General features: G+C 34.0%; 2 protein-coding genes across 2 annotated transcripts in view; one reads left to right on the forward strand and one right to left on the reverse strand.

The window, feature by feature from the left end:
* Positions 1–4,151: 4,151 nt before the first annotated feature.
* Positions 4,152–15,786, forward strand: LOC117328026 (prolyl 4-hydroxylase subunit alpha-3-like). The gene is made up of 6 exons (XM_033885349.1): positions 4,152–4,520; positions 4,735–4,785; positions 5,962–6,048; positions 6,995–7,063; positions 11,881–11,977; positions 12,794–15,786. The coding sequence occupies exons 1-6, from the start codon at positions 4,353–4,355 to the stop codon at positions 12,898–12,900; spliced, it is 579 nt and encodes a 192-aa protein (XP_033741240.1). The 5' UTR covers positions 4,152–4,352; the 3' UTR covers positions 12,901–15,786.
* Positions 14,094–18,747, reverse strand: part of LOC117328027 — a 46,919-nt gene continuing 42,265 nt past the window's right edge. Inside the window, exon 16 of the mRNA XM_033885350.1 lies at positions 14,094–18,164. The gene's annotated coding sequence lies outside the window, so the exon portion shown is untranslated. The remainder of the gene's footprint in view (positions 18,165–18,747) is intronic.

The following is an 18,747-nucleotide window of genomic DNA, read 5'->3' on the forward strand; positions in this document are numbered from 1 at the left end:
AATTGAATAATTATGTGAATACTGTATCTCCCCATTCAGATCTTGACTTTTCTTTAGTTCTTTCTGTTGGCTGTTACAAATATATAATCACCTTAGCATCAAGCTGAATGATGTAGTCTATTTCGTTTTTTTTCTCTCTACTGTATCTAACGGTTTTGTTTTGAAAGGTGCTGATATCTTGCGGCCCTTTTTGTACATTTACGTAACAAATTAATATAAACGCTATATATACTCGAGACAACCCGCCCCTCTATCGAGATACAAGTAAATTACACACGATCACATACAAAGAGCACGAAACAGTAACATGGACTACCAACAATAGATATTTTCTGAGTTTGTAATCATTACAAATTTCAATCGCGCGTCTTAGGGTATAGCTATTTTTAGACATTGATAAAAAATAGAAATACATATGTATCAACTTATCTGTCAAAGAAATACAACAAAATTGCCCTTCAATGTTTTTTGTTTGGTCATTTACAGAATATCCTTATATGCAAAATATGTTGATGTGTTCGTTTTGCCTTCCTGTGTGAAGCTGTAAAGATAATTAACGTATTTAGTTACCTAAATATGCAGAAATATTGAATGAAGCCGTAACAAACACCTAAGCCTTTCTTCTAGGACTCTTCAACCAAAAATGTCTTGAGAATCTTTTAGACTAAAAATCGTGTTTAGAAATACAGTAATGATTATTGATAGAAGTAACCTGAGGATACCATCGGAGATATTACTAAAATACAACGTTAACAATCTACACGCCCCAAGGACACTTCATATAACTACAAATATATGTAAATTAACATTTACTTTTATTGTCAACTGAGATAGAGAATAACTTACAAGGTAGCTATGTATGACGAAATACTACGTTATTGTTCAATCTTTTGTGTCAGGTGTTATATCATGTACAAAAATCCACAGATGTGGAGAGTGTGGATTTAAAAATAGATACAATTTATGCAGAATAATGAAGCTCCAAAATGAGATGAGAACTGTAGAGTCGAAATATACTCCGTTAGTATAGAGGTATTGTTTTGAGGAAGTAAAATCGGTCGGAAATGACGCAAGACACATTATCAAGCAATTTGGTTTTGATATTAGATATTCTAAGGATGGCTTTGATGGTCGTTTGCGTTTATTTTACTGCCCCACTTCTTACACTGAGAGCGTTTGTATGAAAGGTGACAGTTTACACAGCGTTAAATCAAATAAAGTTGATATACTGATTGTAGGTTGTGGTAGATGATTGTAGGCTGCGGTAGATTGTAGGTTGAGGTAGATGATTGTAGGTTGAGGTAGATGATTGTAGGCTGTGGTAGATGATTGTAGGTTGCGGTAGATGATTGTAGGTTGAGGTAGATGATTGTAGGTTGAGGTAGATGATTGTAGCCTGTGGTAGATGATTGTAGGTTGTGGTAAGACCTATGTCCTTGTCACTATTGTCACTACAATGTCATAATGTACAGAATGTGGAAAAAGAATGAAAATATGATTAAAAAATATGTATACTGAACATATCGGTACATGGATGATGATATATATTGATATTGATATTTGTTTGTAGATGGAGAGATCGAAGGTTTTTATTAAGAATGAGAGCGTTCTTAGCGAAACCCGTGTGAGCTTTACGTAAGTAGACAACTGTTGCTGAACATATAACATCAGGAATCCAGCTTACTATCTTTACTGCAGCCCGAGGTAACATCTTACTATAGATATCCATGGCTGTATCTCCATTTGCCCACATTCTAAAATCTTATAATGAGGGGAGTATTGTGACAAGAATTATAGTCTAGTTCAGAGTTGTTAACCTAAATCTACCTGTGTTTTTCTTCTGTTACCTGAGTTATATCATGATGTGATTTATACCTATAAGATGTCCATGTTTTTTCCCCTTTTAATATTAATTGGATTTAAATTTCTTAAAAAGAATTGAGTAAATCAAAGATTTTTTTAAGGATAATTCCTTCGTTCGGACATCAGAAACATGCACAAATTCTATTGATGAAATCTATGTCCGAGCGATGGCTATATGACTGTTTGTGCCTAAATGTAATGAAATTAACGCCGAAAAGTATCATTTCATATTCAAATACCCTGTCTTTGCGATAATTGGTGATAATTCGGGTCGAATTAAGAATTTTCAGGACTTAATACTCAACGAACTTTATCCTGAGAGTAAAATTGCCTTATTAATGTAAAGATTATAACTTTTACTACTATGGAAAAATACATTTGATGATCTAGGCTGATGGTGGATTCAGGTGATCCAAGCTGATGATGCCCGCCACCGCACGTGTTTGTAGATTACGAGACAGCTGCCCACAACGTCATTCGTCAGGTTTTCCCCGGGGTCCCTGTAAAGAGATGTTTCCCCCCGCTTCACACAATGTATATGGAGAAAGGCTCAACAGACAGGTTTGCAGCAGATTTACAGGACCAAAAATTCTATCAACAGACTGGTACGCCTGGCCGCTGTATTATCCTTGGTGCCCATGGAGAGTGTGGTGGACGTGTGGTTCAACGCCTTGGAAGAACTAGAGGATGCTGACCCTACCCTTCACAAACTACGTGGTGTCACAATGGATAGAGAGAGACAGTCAGACTTGGAACCACTACTTAGAGAGACGCCGCACCACCAACGACCTGGTAGCCTGGCACGGGAAACAGAAGAGGAAAGTTGGTCACCCTCATCCCAACATCTTCACTATCATCAGTCTTCCATGCAGGAGATCCAGGCCAGCAACGAGATTAGAAGGACGCGGGAGGACCAACCAGACCACGCACTAAGAGTTACCGGAACATCGACCACCGACTCGCCCAACTCAAGGAACGCCTTTTAAACGAGTCTGATGGACTACGCCGACGCAGCATCACAACTTTACTTGGAGTAAAGATGAAAATATGTGTCTGAACTGTAATGTCATTATTGATAATGCCATATACTGTAGGACCCAATTTTAGATGTCGTAGAAATGTAGGTGTGTCCTTGTTTTTTTAATGTTTAATTTGAACTACATGTACTTGTAATATCAGTGCTTTCTTTTACAATGTTATATGCTGACTGAGTGACTGAAATGTATGAAATTAGTAATTTCTTGGTGATATATGTTGCTGACTGAAATGTATTATCTATATATTTCTTATTTTTTTCATGTTTAATTTCAACTACATGTACATGCACATTTGTAATATTAGTGTTTTCTTTTGCTTGCTGACTGAAATTTATGTTTTATGAATAATTATTATATTCATTAAGGTTCTGATCAGAGAATTGTTTCCCACATTTTCACAGGTAAGAGGTACATGTATATATATATATATAAATCTTGTCCCCCACTTCTTACATGTAGCACAGATAAATGACTACAGGTATAATACAGGTAAAATTAATATGGTACAGACTATAATTGGTTTCCTTTGTCATCCTATATCACCACTTTTCTTTGATCTTTAAAATGTGGGCAAATGGAGCACACCCCAACTCCATAGCCATGAGTTATTTCTGTGCATCAAATTTAACCTTTCACCTCGGGCACCGGTTCAACAATGCCCACATCTCTAGTTGCAGGGTTATAGTTTGGTATCAATTAAATTATGAATAATTGATTAGTCAAAGCAATTGTTTCACTTTTCTAACGAGCGTATAGTGACCTATTAAAATGTTATCATTTATCGGAGCTCCAGAAATAAAACAATCGCTTCAGTTTATTCTATGACATAGATTATTATTCATTGCCGATAATAAAACGCGGTATCTACCTTATCAGAAGGCTATAATTGTATATTAATATCAAAGTGACCGGAATAAAAAAAAATTTTTTTATCAATTAGCGACCAAGTCTACAATGGAACGGGTTATATTTCCATCATTTGCGCTCTTTATTGGACGTCTCGGTCTCGTAAGCAGTATTAGAATGAAAAGGGAACAGAATAAACTGTCGTCTTGACTCTGCCCCGGTACTCTCTGCTTCACAAAGGAATTGGACGTTTCTAAATCATAGAAAACATTATTTTCAATCGTTGTTTGTATTAGCGATTCATACATGTAGATTAGCCCATTCCGATCTAATTTGTCTCGAATAAGCAGAAACACGAGTGACAAGACATGCAAGTCCACCCGATTCTGCAGACAAACAATTCTCCAGGACTAATGTATAGTCCAGCTCTAAATGTAGATTACCAACATTATTTTGCTTGGATCAAAGCGTTTCCATCAAGTGCATTCTTTTGTTAAAATAATATTGTTTACCCCTTTAGTGCCTCCCTAAAAATAGCACCTTGTTTACACTTACCCTTCATAACTGGCGTATCTCAAACTGTTTTTTAAAGATATATCGCTGCGCATGTTATACATTTTTGATTGCTTTCCTTTTTGCATGGATTACAGTGGTTGGTTGCTTGATACAGCGAAGGGAAACGAGTTTTTATTGAAAATAAACAGAAGAATAGGTCTTATAACCGGACTCGATACGACGTTCAGATTGCTGTATAGTAGTGTTGAACAATATCAGGTATGTAGGGGATCAATACATTGATACTATTATAAAATTCGTTACGATATAATCCATATACATTGTATAATCAAATTATGGCTTCTTAATTAATATTTTTGTAATTGCTTCTTGTGAAATGGACAAATTATCATAAGCTACCTCGTATACCGTGTTTACTCCACTTAGCAACTGGCTTAATCACTCTTAAAAGTCTACAAATATATGATTACAGGTGTTAAACTATGGGATAGGAGGATGGTACATCCCTCACCATGACAATCTAGTAAGTTTGATTTGTAATCTAACCCATACAAAGTACGTCAGTTGCACAGGGGCTTGGCACGATTTTCCAAATGATGGTCCATATATATATGTATTATAGTGTCAATACATATATATATGGACCATCATTTGGAAAATCGTGCCAAGCCCCTGTGGTCAGTTGTACAGCGGCACTCCACATGTTCAATCCTATTCAACTTATCATTGACATCTTTTTTCGGAAGATGATTAAACTTCACTTGTAGTAGAATTTTGCTACAATATTTTTTTTTCAAAATAAAAAACCTTTATTGGCCCTGTGAATCGGATATACAATGTTGGACACTTCTAACTCTTAAACAGCAGCCACGTGCATCGATCTTTATCTAACAACGTTAACAGCAGGGGCAGTTTACATCTAAGGTGTATGATAAGCGTTCCCAATTTCAGTTCAAGATAGCAACATCCCTGTATCCCCTAACTGCGGTGTTTATATGTCCCTGTTGATGCGGTATTCAGGGACTTGTTCCAGATGAGGGAGGGTGTAGGTTGATGAAAACCACGAGAAACTTTTATGGTCGAAATCATTATCTCATTTGTAAATATTATATTTCCTTATTCGATATGAAGACAGACGTGTTTGATGCTTGTTATCAACATGGACCACGTGATCAGCAAAAACATCACCGAATTGCATATATAAGAAATATGTTATTTCTCCATGACATTATGATCTCGACTTTCCCATGGTCTTCATCAACCTAAACTCTTGAAAGCAAGCATTGTTATGACATCTATCGTGGAAAGAAGGGATGTTACTATCAAGAAATGGAAAATTAACAAAGGAAAACAATAGAAATTGAAATAGTGGAGCTTGCCATGCATCCTTATTGTATGTTGTCCCTGTTAGTTATATTTTAAGTAAGGATGAAGATCAGTGTAGCAGGGGAAAATTTAGTTGATTGGAAGCTATCTAGGTTTTATTCTTTTACTACCATATTCACAGTACCAACTCAGTCGTTCCCAGATGAAGCACTAATACATATATGAAAGATGAACCCACCAAAGTTGTTATTAAACAACTTTGCTATTTGCATTGATTGGGAAATGAAGTAACTAATAACTTATTAATTTATTGTATTTCAAACATATATAAATCACATAGTATACAGTTTTAAGATTAATCATTGACTTTCAGAATATTCCCATCTGGGAGCCATCGACTAATAAATGCAGGGATGAGTTGGAAAATACAGGAGATAGGATAGCCACATGGATGTTTTACGTAAGATATTTTCACAGCATAGATATTGCATGTTATTGTCATGGTGCATCCACACCTAAAAGGCAAATCGGTTTATTTGATAACATAATACGTTCATCCGTAGTAAAATAATTTTGTGGCAGATATCTCAATCTCTGATACAGTACTTATGTTTGACTAATTCTCATTTTTACCACCTGGTCAAAAAAGGCCGATTGGGTATTTGCGTCATCATGTCCGCCTATCTGTCCGTCGGTTCCTAATTGTTTGCACCACAACTCCTACTTTTTAGGTATTTCTGTAAAATGGGGTAGAAAAGATAACAATTGGGCTTATAAGTACATGAAGTACAGCAGTTTGGGTTTGACTGTTTTGTGAGCCTTACAGCATGTAAAGTCTAGAATTTTTTCCATCCCTATAAACCTCGAGAGCGCAACTTTTGCATTTCTTGTTGAATTTCGGTGAAAATTGGTAGAAAGGATAACGATAGGGGTCGGGATTTAGAAATGCAATGGAAATTGGGTTTGACCATTTTTGTTGTACATTCCTAAATTTGAACGCTTTGTAGAGCTTAGGAACAATGGATCGAATTACGTAATTTCCTACTAGATTTTCATATTAACCGAGAGGTATTTGGTGTATTGCATGACTATTTTGAGGATGTGACATGACCTAAATAACCTATATTTGCATGGCAGGTATCTTCGGAATTTGTCACATACACAAATATCACTAGTTTATACGTTATTAGAAAGGGGAAAAAACAACAGTTTTCATTATTCAAAGAACACAATGGTTATGCAAAAGGTATAAGCATAACCTTAATAATTACTGTTGTTAGCGACAATAGAAACAATATCACAATGAGGAAATATGGGGAAATTTTAATGTGATGGTTAAAGAGACTAACACAGACATTGCTTTGCTTAATCTGAATGTCATAATTGTTCCTATATTGGCTTGACAGCTAAGTTCGTTGAAGGCGGGCGGAGCAACAGTGTTCCCAAAACTGAGAGCCAGGGTACCAGTTGTGGAGGTAAGATCGACTCATACATTCTGCGATGGTACTAGTTATTCGACAATAACAAAATAAACATTTTGGTTCCAAAAATCAAATCAAGAACCAAAATCGCTTTCAGATTATGCTACTGATTCCGGGGCTTTTTCGACACATAAACTTACACCCTTTTCCCTCTTTAAAAATGGAATAAAAAGAAAACTGAATGGTATTTCATTGAACATTGTGTGTATTTCACGAGTATGACAGAATATACCGATATTTTTCATCCATAAGATTAAACTTTTGAATGAATTCAACATCACATATTTGACTCAACTTACCCGAGCAGTGCTCGGAAACTGAACAAAGTTTGCGGGAGCCTGAAGTTGGTTCCGAGTTCCGAGTTCCGAGTTCCGTTTAAGATAAACGGAACTCGGAACCAGTTCCGAATTCCGTTTAAGAAAAACTGAAATATTATTTATTAGCTTTATTGGTTTTGGTCCCAGTTACGAGTTCCTTTTAAGAAAAACTGAAATATTATGTATTAGCTTTATTGGTTTTGGTCCCAATTCCGAGTTCCGTTTAAGAAAAACTGAAATATTATGTATTAGCTTTATTGGTTTTGGTCCCAGTTCCGAGTTCCGTTTAAGAAAAACTGAAATACTATGTATTAGCTTTATTGGTTTTGGTCCAGTTCCGAGTTCCGTTTAAGAAAAACTGAAATACTATGTGTTAGCTTTATTGGTTTTGGTCCCAGTTCCTAGTTCCGTTTAAGATAAACGGAACTAGGAACCAGTTCCGAGTTCCGTTTAAGAAAAACGGAACTGCAATGTATTAGCTTTACGAGTTTTGGTCCCAGTTACGAGTTCCGTTTAAGAAAAACTGAAATGCTATGTATTAGCTTTATTGCCTTTGGTCCCAGTTCCGAGTTCCGTTTAACAAGTTCCGAGTTCCGTTTAAGAAAAACGGAACAACTATGTATAAGCTTTACGGGTTTTGGTCCCCGTTCCGAGTTCCGTTTAAGATAAGCGTATATGGGTTATATTTTTGTATTCAACTATGCTGAAAATCTTGAAAAACAAAATAAATACAATTTTTTTTTTAAATGGAGACGATTTGTTAACAAGAATACAAGTTATCGCACGGAAACAAACGTATGAATAAATTTAATATTTTCAGTAGCAGATCATGTGAGCTCTGACTTACAAAACTCAAATGCAATCCCATGCATCCCCTCCACGCGGGAACAAAGCAATATGTCTCTCCGAAACTTACGGGGGCGACATAATTAATGGTTATCATTTATTCGATTCATTTATATGAATAATTCCATTATTGATATCATTAATTCAAGGAATAAAGTGATATCAATACGAATTGTTGATATAATTTATTCATTAAATGATATCATAAATTAGAATTCATGATATCGTTAAATCATTTAATAATACCATATATTCGAATTAGTGATATCACAAATTGTAGATTTAATCTAATCAATTAGTCTAATCATTGACAGCGAAAAACAAGGAAGGCCTTTGGCAACAGCTCCTTAGAAGTTTTCTGCTACCCCGCGTATTTCTATGTTTCCATGTGCCAATGAAAGAACTGTTCAATATTATTCAATGAAATTGTATTTTTTTTTATTTGGGTTGAATAAAACTTCAGTAATACCAATTAAAGATTTTTCCCAGTCGTCATATAGACATTTCACCTCAACAGTAGAAGCCATATTGAAAAACAAAATGGTGTATGAAATATACTTTGCAGTTATTGCTTTGTTTGGGTACTTTAACTTCACACATATATATAGATACATTAACTACAAATAAAAACTCATATCTCCCTCCATGGACCAACATTTCGCGATATCTAGAAAGCTGCTTTAACAAACTACTTTTAATTTACGAAAGGGTAAAAAAAAAGGAAATGTACCATGAACGAAAACTGCGTTGTAACATTCTTTCTTGGAGGTTACAACACAACAATTTCTCGTAATTTTACAAGACCAGTCGTGTTGTTATCCTTAAATGGAACTCGTTTATCTTAAACGGAACTCGGAACTGGGACCAAAACCAATAAAGCAAATATATAGCATTTCAGTTTTTCTTAAACGGAACTCGGAACTGGGACCAAAACTCGTAAAGCTAATACATTGCAGTTCCGTTTATCTTAAACGTTTATCTTAAACGGAACTAGGAACTGGGACCAAAACTAATAAAGCTAAAAATAGTATTTCAGATTTTCTTAAACGGAACCCGGAACTGGTTCCGAGTTCCGTTTATCTTAAACGGAACTCGGAGCTGGGACCAAAACCAATAAAGCTAATACATAGTATTTCAGTTTTTCTTAAACGGAACTCGGAACTGGGACCAAAACCAATAAAGTTAATACATAGTATTTCAGTTTTTCTTAAATGGAACTCGGAACTGGTTCCGAGTTCCGTTTATCTTAAACGGAACTCGTAACTGGGACCAAAACTCGTAAAGCTAATACATAGTATTTCAGTTTTTCTTAAACGGAACTCGGAACTGGACCAAAACCAATAAAGCTAACACATAGTATTTCAGTTTTTCTTAAACGGAACTCGGAACTGGACCAAAACCAATAAAGCTAATACATAGTATTTCAGTTTTTCTTAAACGGAACTCGGAACTCGGAACTCGGAACCAACTTCAGGCTCCCAAGTTTGCTGATGTTTTAATCTGAATAGAATTTAGTATGAATCTTCACGAAATACCGAAACTTAACTTTGACAAAAAACTCATTAGACTAAAATCTTTAATTAAAACTTAGACCAGAAGATCATTAACACCTATTGGACAAATTAATGTAATTAAATCATTGCTCATTTTACAATTTAACCACCAGTTTATATCATTACCTAATCTAGATACTAAATTTGTTAACAAACTCAACTCATTACTATTTGACTATTTATGGAATGGGAAACCAGACAAAGTTAAAAGAGACACTATGATTAAAAAGTATACAGATAGGGGATTGAAGATGGTAAATCTTACTGCATGTATTAACTCTCCCAAACTTGCTTGCATCAGAAGACTCGACCAGAATAGTGAAAAATGGCAGGCTATATATTAAGATATGTGAAAATAAGTGTAAAAATAAATTCTGGTGTGATGTTCTTTAAGCATAGTACTTACTAAGCTAAAAAAAAAACTATGATAACATCCTTCAGGAAAACATCTTTGTGGTGTTTTATAAGAAATACTACCAGAAATGCATTTTTATTATAAAGGATATAATAAAGGAGGTTGGCACAGATTTGTTTTATATATATGAAAAATTTATTAAAAAATATGAAGTATCAAGATTTTGTATTTCCGACTAAAGAATGTATTTCTTCGTGTAATGCACACAGACGAGAAGTTGCTTATCCTTGCATTCCTTTCAATTTAAATTTTAAGTCATCGGCGCCTATGTATTCATTCAATTACCGGTACTCGTACATTTACCACTTGTATTTTTCTCAGCTCCTGCCCTTCAAAAAGCCGAAATATTTTCTATATAATATAGTTCTATAATATGAAATATACATCTATTTTTGTGAGTGTTTGTTTGGTACTGTTCCTCCATCTCCATCTCGCCCCAACCTACCCTTCCTCTCGCTCTTGTTATTTTTTCTTTGCAGTTATCAATTCCAATCTCTTGTCTCTTATAAATGCAATGTACTGACTTTTTTTATTCTGCATTTACTTTTTTAAAATAACATACACTTTTCTAATGTTTTTTTTTTATCGGTGTGCATAATTATGAGATAATTGATAATAATGTACTATTTTAGAATATTGGAGCCGATATATTTTTGTTTATGTTTGTGTGTGTGTGGGAGTATGCAAATAAGACCTACATAATTATTATATATACACACATATATATATATCATACAGGACATGTCAAAATGTTGGCAAGTATCTACCTACATGTATATATCACAGGATGTGTGTAAATCTATGCGACTATGCAAATGAGATATATGCTTATATAAGATGTGTGAGTATTCAAGTGAGATATTTATATCTCATACAAGATGTGTGTACATGTTTGCAATTATGGAAATAAGAAATCTTTATCATAGGATGCGTGTATTTAAAATGTGTGAAAAATGCAAATAATATATATTTGCGAGTTTCATATAATGTTTCCGTATGCATGTGTAAGCATGTCAATGAGATATAGAAATAGGGCTTTGTGTATGTAGGTGCGGGTATGTAAAGGAGTAGTTGTCTCATGTAGTTTGCATTGATGAAAAATCTGAATAAAAAGATCATTTAAAAAAAAATCTGAATAGTTATATATGACTAAACGTTTTGTTAAGTTAACTCAGGACAGACTTACGGTTAATATTTTCAATAAAGTTAAAATCATGTGCACATGTCGTTATATTATCGACAGCAGGTCATATGACCCCAGTGTAACGGATGATATTAACGTAAGCAGTGACCGGTCATCGAACACACCAATAAAATATCTAAAATCGGTATTTTTGTTGTGTTTCAATGTTCAGATAACAATTAAAAACAATACCAACAACTGTTTTCAATTGTAATTATTATTATCCACAGAAAAATTAGTTACTTTTACGCCAGTAAAAACTCGGATATCATACGATTAGCACGAATTGCAATGAGGCCGTCCTATATGAATCAAAATGTGGAATTTTGGTTTTGTTAATCAGCCAAGATACGTATATTACCTTTATTACCGTTCCGAGTCATCTACTCATACCTAAATTAATGCGCTGGTTGAAGAAATTTTGTCATTGGAGATGTGTAAAACACATCCCATAATTATGCGGACTCAGCTGATTGATATAATACAATTGTTTGTAGGGCGCCGCTGCATTCTGGTATAACATACTCCCAAATGGTGACAAGGATGACAGAATGCTGCACGCTGGATGTCCAATTTTACTCGGCTCCAAATGGGGTAAGCTCCCTTTACCCTCATCAACAGGTGTGAAGACCAGTTTTAAAGAAAAGTATAGACAGGACTAGGGATTGATTGTGAATCGTTATAGTTAGGACTATGGATTGAGTGTGAATCGTCATAGTTAGGACTATGGATTGATTGTGAATCGTTATAGTTAGGACTATGGATTGAGTGTGAATCGTTATAGTTAGGACTATGGATTGAGTGTGAATCGTTATAGTTAGGACTATGGATTGATTGTGAATCGTTATAGTTAGGACTATGGATTGAGTGTGAATCGTTATAGTTAGGACTATGGATTGATTGTGAATCGTTATAGTTAGGACTATGGATTGATTGTGAATCGTTATAGTTAGGACTATGGATTGAGTGTGAATCGTTATAGTTAGGACTATGGGTTGAGTGTGAATCGTTATAGTTAGGACTATGGATTGAGTGTGAATCGTTATAGTTAGGACTATGAATTGAGTGTGAATCGTTATAGTTAGGACTACGGATTGTTTGTGAATCGTTATAGTTAGGACTATGGATTGAGTGTGAATCGTTATAGTTAGGACTATGAATTGATTGTGAATCGTTATAGTCAGGACTATGGATTGACGCTAAAAATATATAACATATTTAAAAATATGATTTAATGTATTAAATAGCATAGACGTTGTACGGATTCTTTTATACCTGCATTTCGTATTTCACCATTCGTAAAATTTAAGTACCCAGATCGTCTAATGATATTAACATTTTTTATGTTTTATTCTTGTGAAAATCGAGTTTTCAATGTTTCATGTCTCTAGAATCACTTTTTTTTTGCAGTAGCCAATAAATGGATTCGTCAGGGAGGACAGGTCCTTACTAAACTTTGCGGTAAAACACACGAGGCAGAATTCGAATATGACATAGACGGAAAGAAGTCAAGTTAAAATTCAGGTGTTATCTATTTACACGTTGTTGATGCCTTACATATTCGTGAACGTATAGACCTTAGTGTTTATTTGTTCCAGTTACCACGGAAATTTTTCGCTTTAATTGACAATAGAAATAAGAAGTTATCTACTAATAATTCCAGAAAGACGAAACAGGTATAAAACAGTTTATTTTCATTATTTTAAATACTCCGTACATATCACTTTATTTAACGGTGTTATGAACGCCTGTGTGCTTTGTAGTTATATATAACATTTTAATACAAGCTGTTATTTTTGTTACTTATCGTTAAATCGGTGATCCTGAGTGTTTATATATTTCTAACGAGTCTACGTCACTGCATTATGGGATAAGGAAACAACATCAATGTGCTATTTAACTGTACAACGTTTCCAACAACAGAGAACGGAAATGTTAACTGCTAGTTTAATTAATCAACATCAATGTGCTTCACCTATAGCTATGTACACTGTTTTCACCAATAGAGAAGGAAGGGAAATGCTTCCCGTTCTAATTTAAGTTTGTGTGTTTGTTATTTCAAACGAGCGAGACTTTTAATCAAAGATGCACGCTTAACATCGACATAAAAAACAACAAAAACTAAAAATCGACGCTGTTTTTTTTTATTTAATAAATATTGAGATGAATAGGTGATCCACACGAATTCAGTTTATGCACATTCGACCCACTAATTCATCGAGAAACAACAAAACTGTTAACATATTTACCGTCACAATATTTGTGTATTATAAATACCTATACAGATGTTCGTCGAAACACAATAGTCGTCGTACCTAGTAAATATCCATCAGTTCACATTCATCGATATAGCCAGGCTGTAATTAGTACAGCATATAATTGCATACACATTCATCAATACACTAAATTTATGTCTAATAAATATCTGTGTACACATTCATCAATACACTCAAATTGTGTCTAATAAATATCGGTGTACACATTCATCGATACACTAAATTTGTCTAATAAATATCTGTATACACATTCAGCGGCATGTCTATACAGATCAATCGACATAGCCTGATTGTGTAAACATGCCTTACAGATATTCACTGTATCACAAAATGCTGAGATAAACCTTGCAGATCAATGACATCACACCTATACATTTACATTCATCACAAAGAACTAGAAATAACGAACACGTATAAAATCCCACATATAAATATTTTATTTGTCCTTTATTTGTTAGCTTTCTGTTATTTTAATCTAACGCGTATATGATTGACATCAAAACGGTTTGCCGGTGAAAATAAACAAGACCCATATATATACATTGTATTCCCTAATCCAGTATATTTAGCTGTTTTTCTTGCTTTACTAACCTAGGTGCATTTTGATTCGGAAGTATCCATCTTGATAGCTTGTAATTTGTATTATAAGAGCAAGGTAATCTGTTACATCTAATGAAGTGCACAACATCTATTATAGCATAAAAAATACATAATCAAACGACAAAATAAATCGTGTAGCTGGTTAAATATCACAACTTGTTATCGGAAATATGTTCCATATTTCTGTAATAGTGAAAGATGCTAAATCTTTTAAAATTTTCAATTCAAATTCTTTTCGACATACATACGGAAAAAATATCCATGAATCCCTTCGCAAGCTAAGCAAGTGTTTAATTTTAGAGATACCATTTCCATAATTCACCTATGAGGAACAATTTCGTAAATCCAATTAGTAAGTGTGGGATTGGTTAGAGGTAAAGTTTTCAAACAACTGCATGATTCACAATATCCCAATATCAACAATTCTCGCTTAGATTAGATGAACAGGCCAGGAAATATCTGCCTCCCTCCGTCTACTGCTCAGATATTCTGATATGGTTTTGACCTCGCTTTATAAATGTAAAGTTTACGTGTCGATATTTATAAGTTAACGTGTCAAACTTCATAAATGTAGAGTTAATGTGCGATATTAAGGTTTAAGTTATAAACATTATTGTTTATATTTGTTAACTTAAATCTAAATATCACATCTGTCTGAAATGCAATATCGAACTGAACAATCACTAAATATGTTTTTGCTTCACCCAAAACGCAATATTTCGAAATAAGGTTTACAAAGATGGGACTCTTGCAAACACAAAATTCACACACAAATTAAAAATAAATGTTAGAACTTAAAACTATATAAACAATTTATATATGTATCATACATGTATATACATCATAATATATATATCTATATAATAATATAATAACTAAAAGACGCCATTAACAATATAGTCATTATTGGAATTCAAGAAAGAATAGCGACTACATAGGTATGATAACTGAAACACATTATAAATTATAGTAGTAAATAATGTATCCTAGAGCACCAGAGCACCATTGATGATTAAAAACAGAATAATTCAACGCAAGATAAGAAAAACAAAACAAAAACAAACAAACGGAAGAAAAATTGCTATATGCCATAACACAATGAAGAATAGCTAAAACTAATCGTAAAGGAATAAAAATGACATAAATATAACTCTCACTTCATTTAAAACACTCAAAAAGAACGAAAAGTACGTCACTTTTTGTATTCATTTTTTGTCAGAAACAAAACAAGTTACTTATCAGTCAAAACTTCAATTTTGTGTTTTAAATAGCCTATAGAGGAAAAGTTAAGGAGGTCATTTGAAAAAAAGAGATTGATTGAAAACGGTTTTTCGAAAGTATTAGATATTGTCAAACACGAAGAATATCCTCGAAAACAGGAAATATAAATTAACACCGAAAACATTATAATACGAAATAACGAAAAATCGCAAAGAATAAAACAATTACGCTTACCCGTCAGAAACCTTCAACTAAAAACAGCAACAAAGAGTTGTAAGTTCCCTGGGTGGTAGCCACGATAAAAAATTTCAAATTCATAGAGCTTTTAGATAAAAGTTGTAACACACAAAAAAGATCATTGATATGGAAAGCTTGGTCGAAAACCGGTCACATTGAAGCATAAAACTCAAATTTTAACGGACATTTCAAATGGATCACAATCGACGTTTGTCGTCCGATGTAAATGATGAGCATTGGAAGTTCTTTTACAAATAAATAAATTAATAAAAGAATACAAATCGTGTTTAGCGCCCAGGATTATAATTTACTATATATGTAAATAAAACATTTGAAAATGATGAAGATGTTTCAAATAATGTACACAAATATGAGATATAATACTGTTGCGGATATATACCCATACACCCTCGACAGACTATAACAAGGGGCAGACAATTTGAGTCAAAGGTGATAACAAAAAATGGCAAAAATAAATATATAACTTAATCTGATCAGATAAACTTCAAATTGCTAAGCAATGCTTACCACCACATGGGAAAGGCGCGGACCTACGTCACAAAAAATAATCGCCCGATGAAAAATTGGCTTCTCTCGAGTATGACTCATCCTGTATTCTTTGGACGGGTCATACTCATAGTCGTTGAAGCAAAAATACAAGTCATCCCATCTTTAGCATTTGTGTAACAATTAGCAGACCACCCGTCAATATGGAACATGGTTTATCTGGTCGTTGACAGTGTAAGAAACAAAATCCTAACTACAGCCAGCGTACTAGAAGACTAGACTTCAGCGAGAGTTTAATATAGAGAAGAGGTTGTTTAATAGATATATACAGAGTTGATTTTCTAGGAACGAATTCTTTCCCAATACTATATAAACTACAATGCAAAATCCCTCATCTTGTCAAAGAGTTTTCAAATGATAACAAATGCAAAAAAAAAATTGTACTGCAAATTACTTCCACTTCGTATGATGTGTTTTCACACAAGTTAAATAAGTTGAGTACAGTCAGTGCAAAATGAAGATAACATGGAAATATACGCAATCTACACTATATATAAAAATAATAACCATACAATAACTTACTCTTTAATCTTTAACACCCAGACATGCACTATTTCCCTCCAACTGCTAACACTGGAAATACTCTTTGAACAGAGGTGATACCTGTATCTTACAAATGTCTGAAATACTCATTGAAAAGAGGTGATACATGCATCTTACAAATGTCTGAACTCCAAACAAATGTCTTTTTCTTCTCGTGTGATGAAAATCCTCTCTAAACAACTAATAATTCCTTGCGGAGAAAAATCGAGTTTTATAGTCATTGATCTGTACCTGCAAAAACAAGAGTGTATCACCATATAATTTGTAATAACGGCGATTTACTGCACATAACTCTGTATTTTATCACTGGGGCAATGTTTTGGCGGAAAAAAATGAATAGTATATATATCGCAAACGCATTTTTATATATATACACTATATCATATCACGCGTCAATATCACAAATATGTTTGTTATTTTGGGGGTTATATCTATATTCTACATCGGAATAAAGACGTGTTGATTTAATTATATTCCCCTAAATTGTAATACATGTAATTGTAACAACGAATTTTCAAAACATTTTTCAATATTTTTCTCTTAAAAATAACTTATCATTACTATATAGAATTACATATTCACAATCATTAGAAATCATGTATGATGGAGGTTTACACCATAGTAGAAAGACACTTGTTGTCTTCAAACATAGGTACAGGAAGGTGAACAAACCATGCTGTGACACTGAGTAATGGGTTTACATGTCCTTCGTGGCACATACATATAAAATTGGTAATTTAACTCGATGCATGTGATTCTAGTGAATGGTATTCTTAAAATGTATGTGCTCAAGATCCCTCGAGTACATATATCCAGCGGGAGTAGATATAATTCATTTCATAAGATCACTTCTATAAACAGGATTAGTTTAATGTTCTTAAACCATCCTACTAACGCCCTGAATACCATTAAGACAAAATTGTCACTAGCTTTGTTCACAGAATTTAGTTGATGAAAACTTAATATAACAGCTAACCAGTTTTTTTCTTACACGTTTTAACAACACGCCATCAACTCTAGAACAACTTGGCCGCAACGATGCATTGTAAACAATTATTGCATTACTAGTTTGGTATGCCAGGTGACAGTGAAATAAGAGCTCGAGGGGCCCCATCATTGGAGTATATTGCCCACTCAGTACAATCTACATTACAGGATAACTAACAGTACAAACACAACAACATTGCATAGCATATTCAATTCAGTATCCTGGTTGTTCAGGGTTCCACGTTTTTGGCATGATGTGGTAATACTGATCACTCCATTTCAGCATCAAATGCAAATCAGTCAAGGTATTTCTTCATCTGCACGTAACCATGATTCAACACACGTGGTATCTGTAGAAAAAAAAGGTCCTGTAGAAAAAAAAGGTCAAAGTAATTTCCCAGGCTCATTTACCTATATATATCATAGTAACACAAATGACGAAGGAAGACAACTTTTCGACTCGTGCCCTAACCGGGTCTCGAACTCACGATCTAAGGCACACAATCGCCTTGCCAGAAATACCCGCAGCTTATACCGCTGCGCCACATCGGCGTTCTTAAAAAAACAAGAACGTTTCAATGGCGCAGTGATGGTCGGCCCGATACCCTAACATGATCATTGTGGAAGTCGTCTATTAGATGATAAGAATACATGGATACGAATTGTACATATATTATAAATATTTCTCTCGGTACAACTACGACAGGAAATAAAAATCTATATCTTCGGATCACCAACACATAGTGCATATGATACATTGTGCTAATAAATTAATAGATATATAACCTATATATATACAAAACACTAAATGTATGTGTGTGATGAAATATATATCCTACAGGAATATACAATGTCATTGTATGAGAAAAAAAGCGTCAACTACAGAATTGCTCAACGCATTATTTTCATAAACTAATAATATTAGAATATTCA

This window comes from Pecten maximus, chromosome 5, assembly GCF_902652985.1.
Source record: "Pecten maximus chromosome 5, xPecMax1.1, whole genome shotgun sequence".
Classification (NCBI taxonomy): domain Eukaryota; kingdom Metazoa; phylum Mollusca; class Bivalvia; order Pectinida; family Pectinidae; genus Pecten; species Pecten maximus.

What these genes read in the sequence shown, in the direction of transcription:
- LOC117328026 (XM_033885349.1), top strand. Translation starts at nt 4,353, where the DNA reads ATGTTATACATTTTTGATTGCTTTCCTTTTTGCATGGATTACAGTGGT. An exon ending in GTAGTGTTGAACAATATCAG is followed by an intron (nt 4,521 to 4,734) that starts GTATGTAGGGGA and finishes ATATGATTACAG; the next exon opens with GTGTTAAACTATGGGATAGG. An exon ending in TAGCCACATGGATGTTTTAC is followed by an intron (nt 6,049 to 6,994) that starts GTAAGATATTTT and finishes TTGGCTTGACAG; the next exon opens with CTAAGTTCGTTGAAGGCGGG.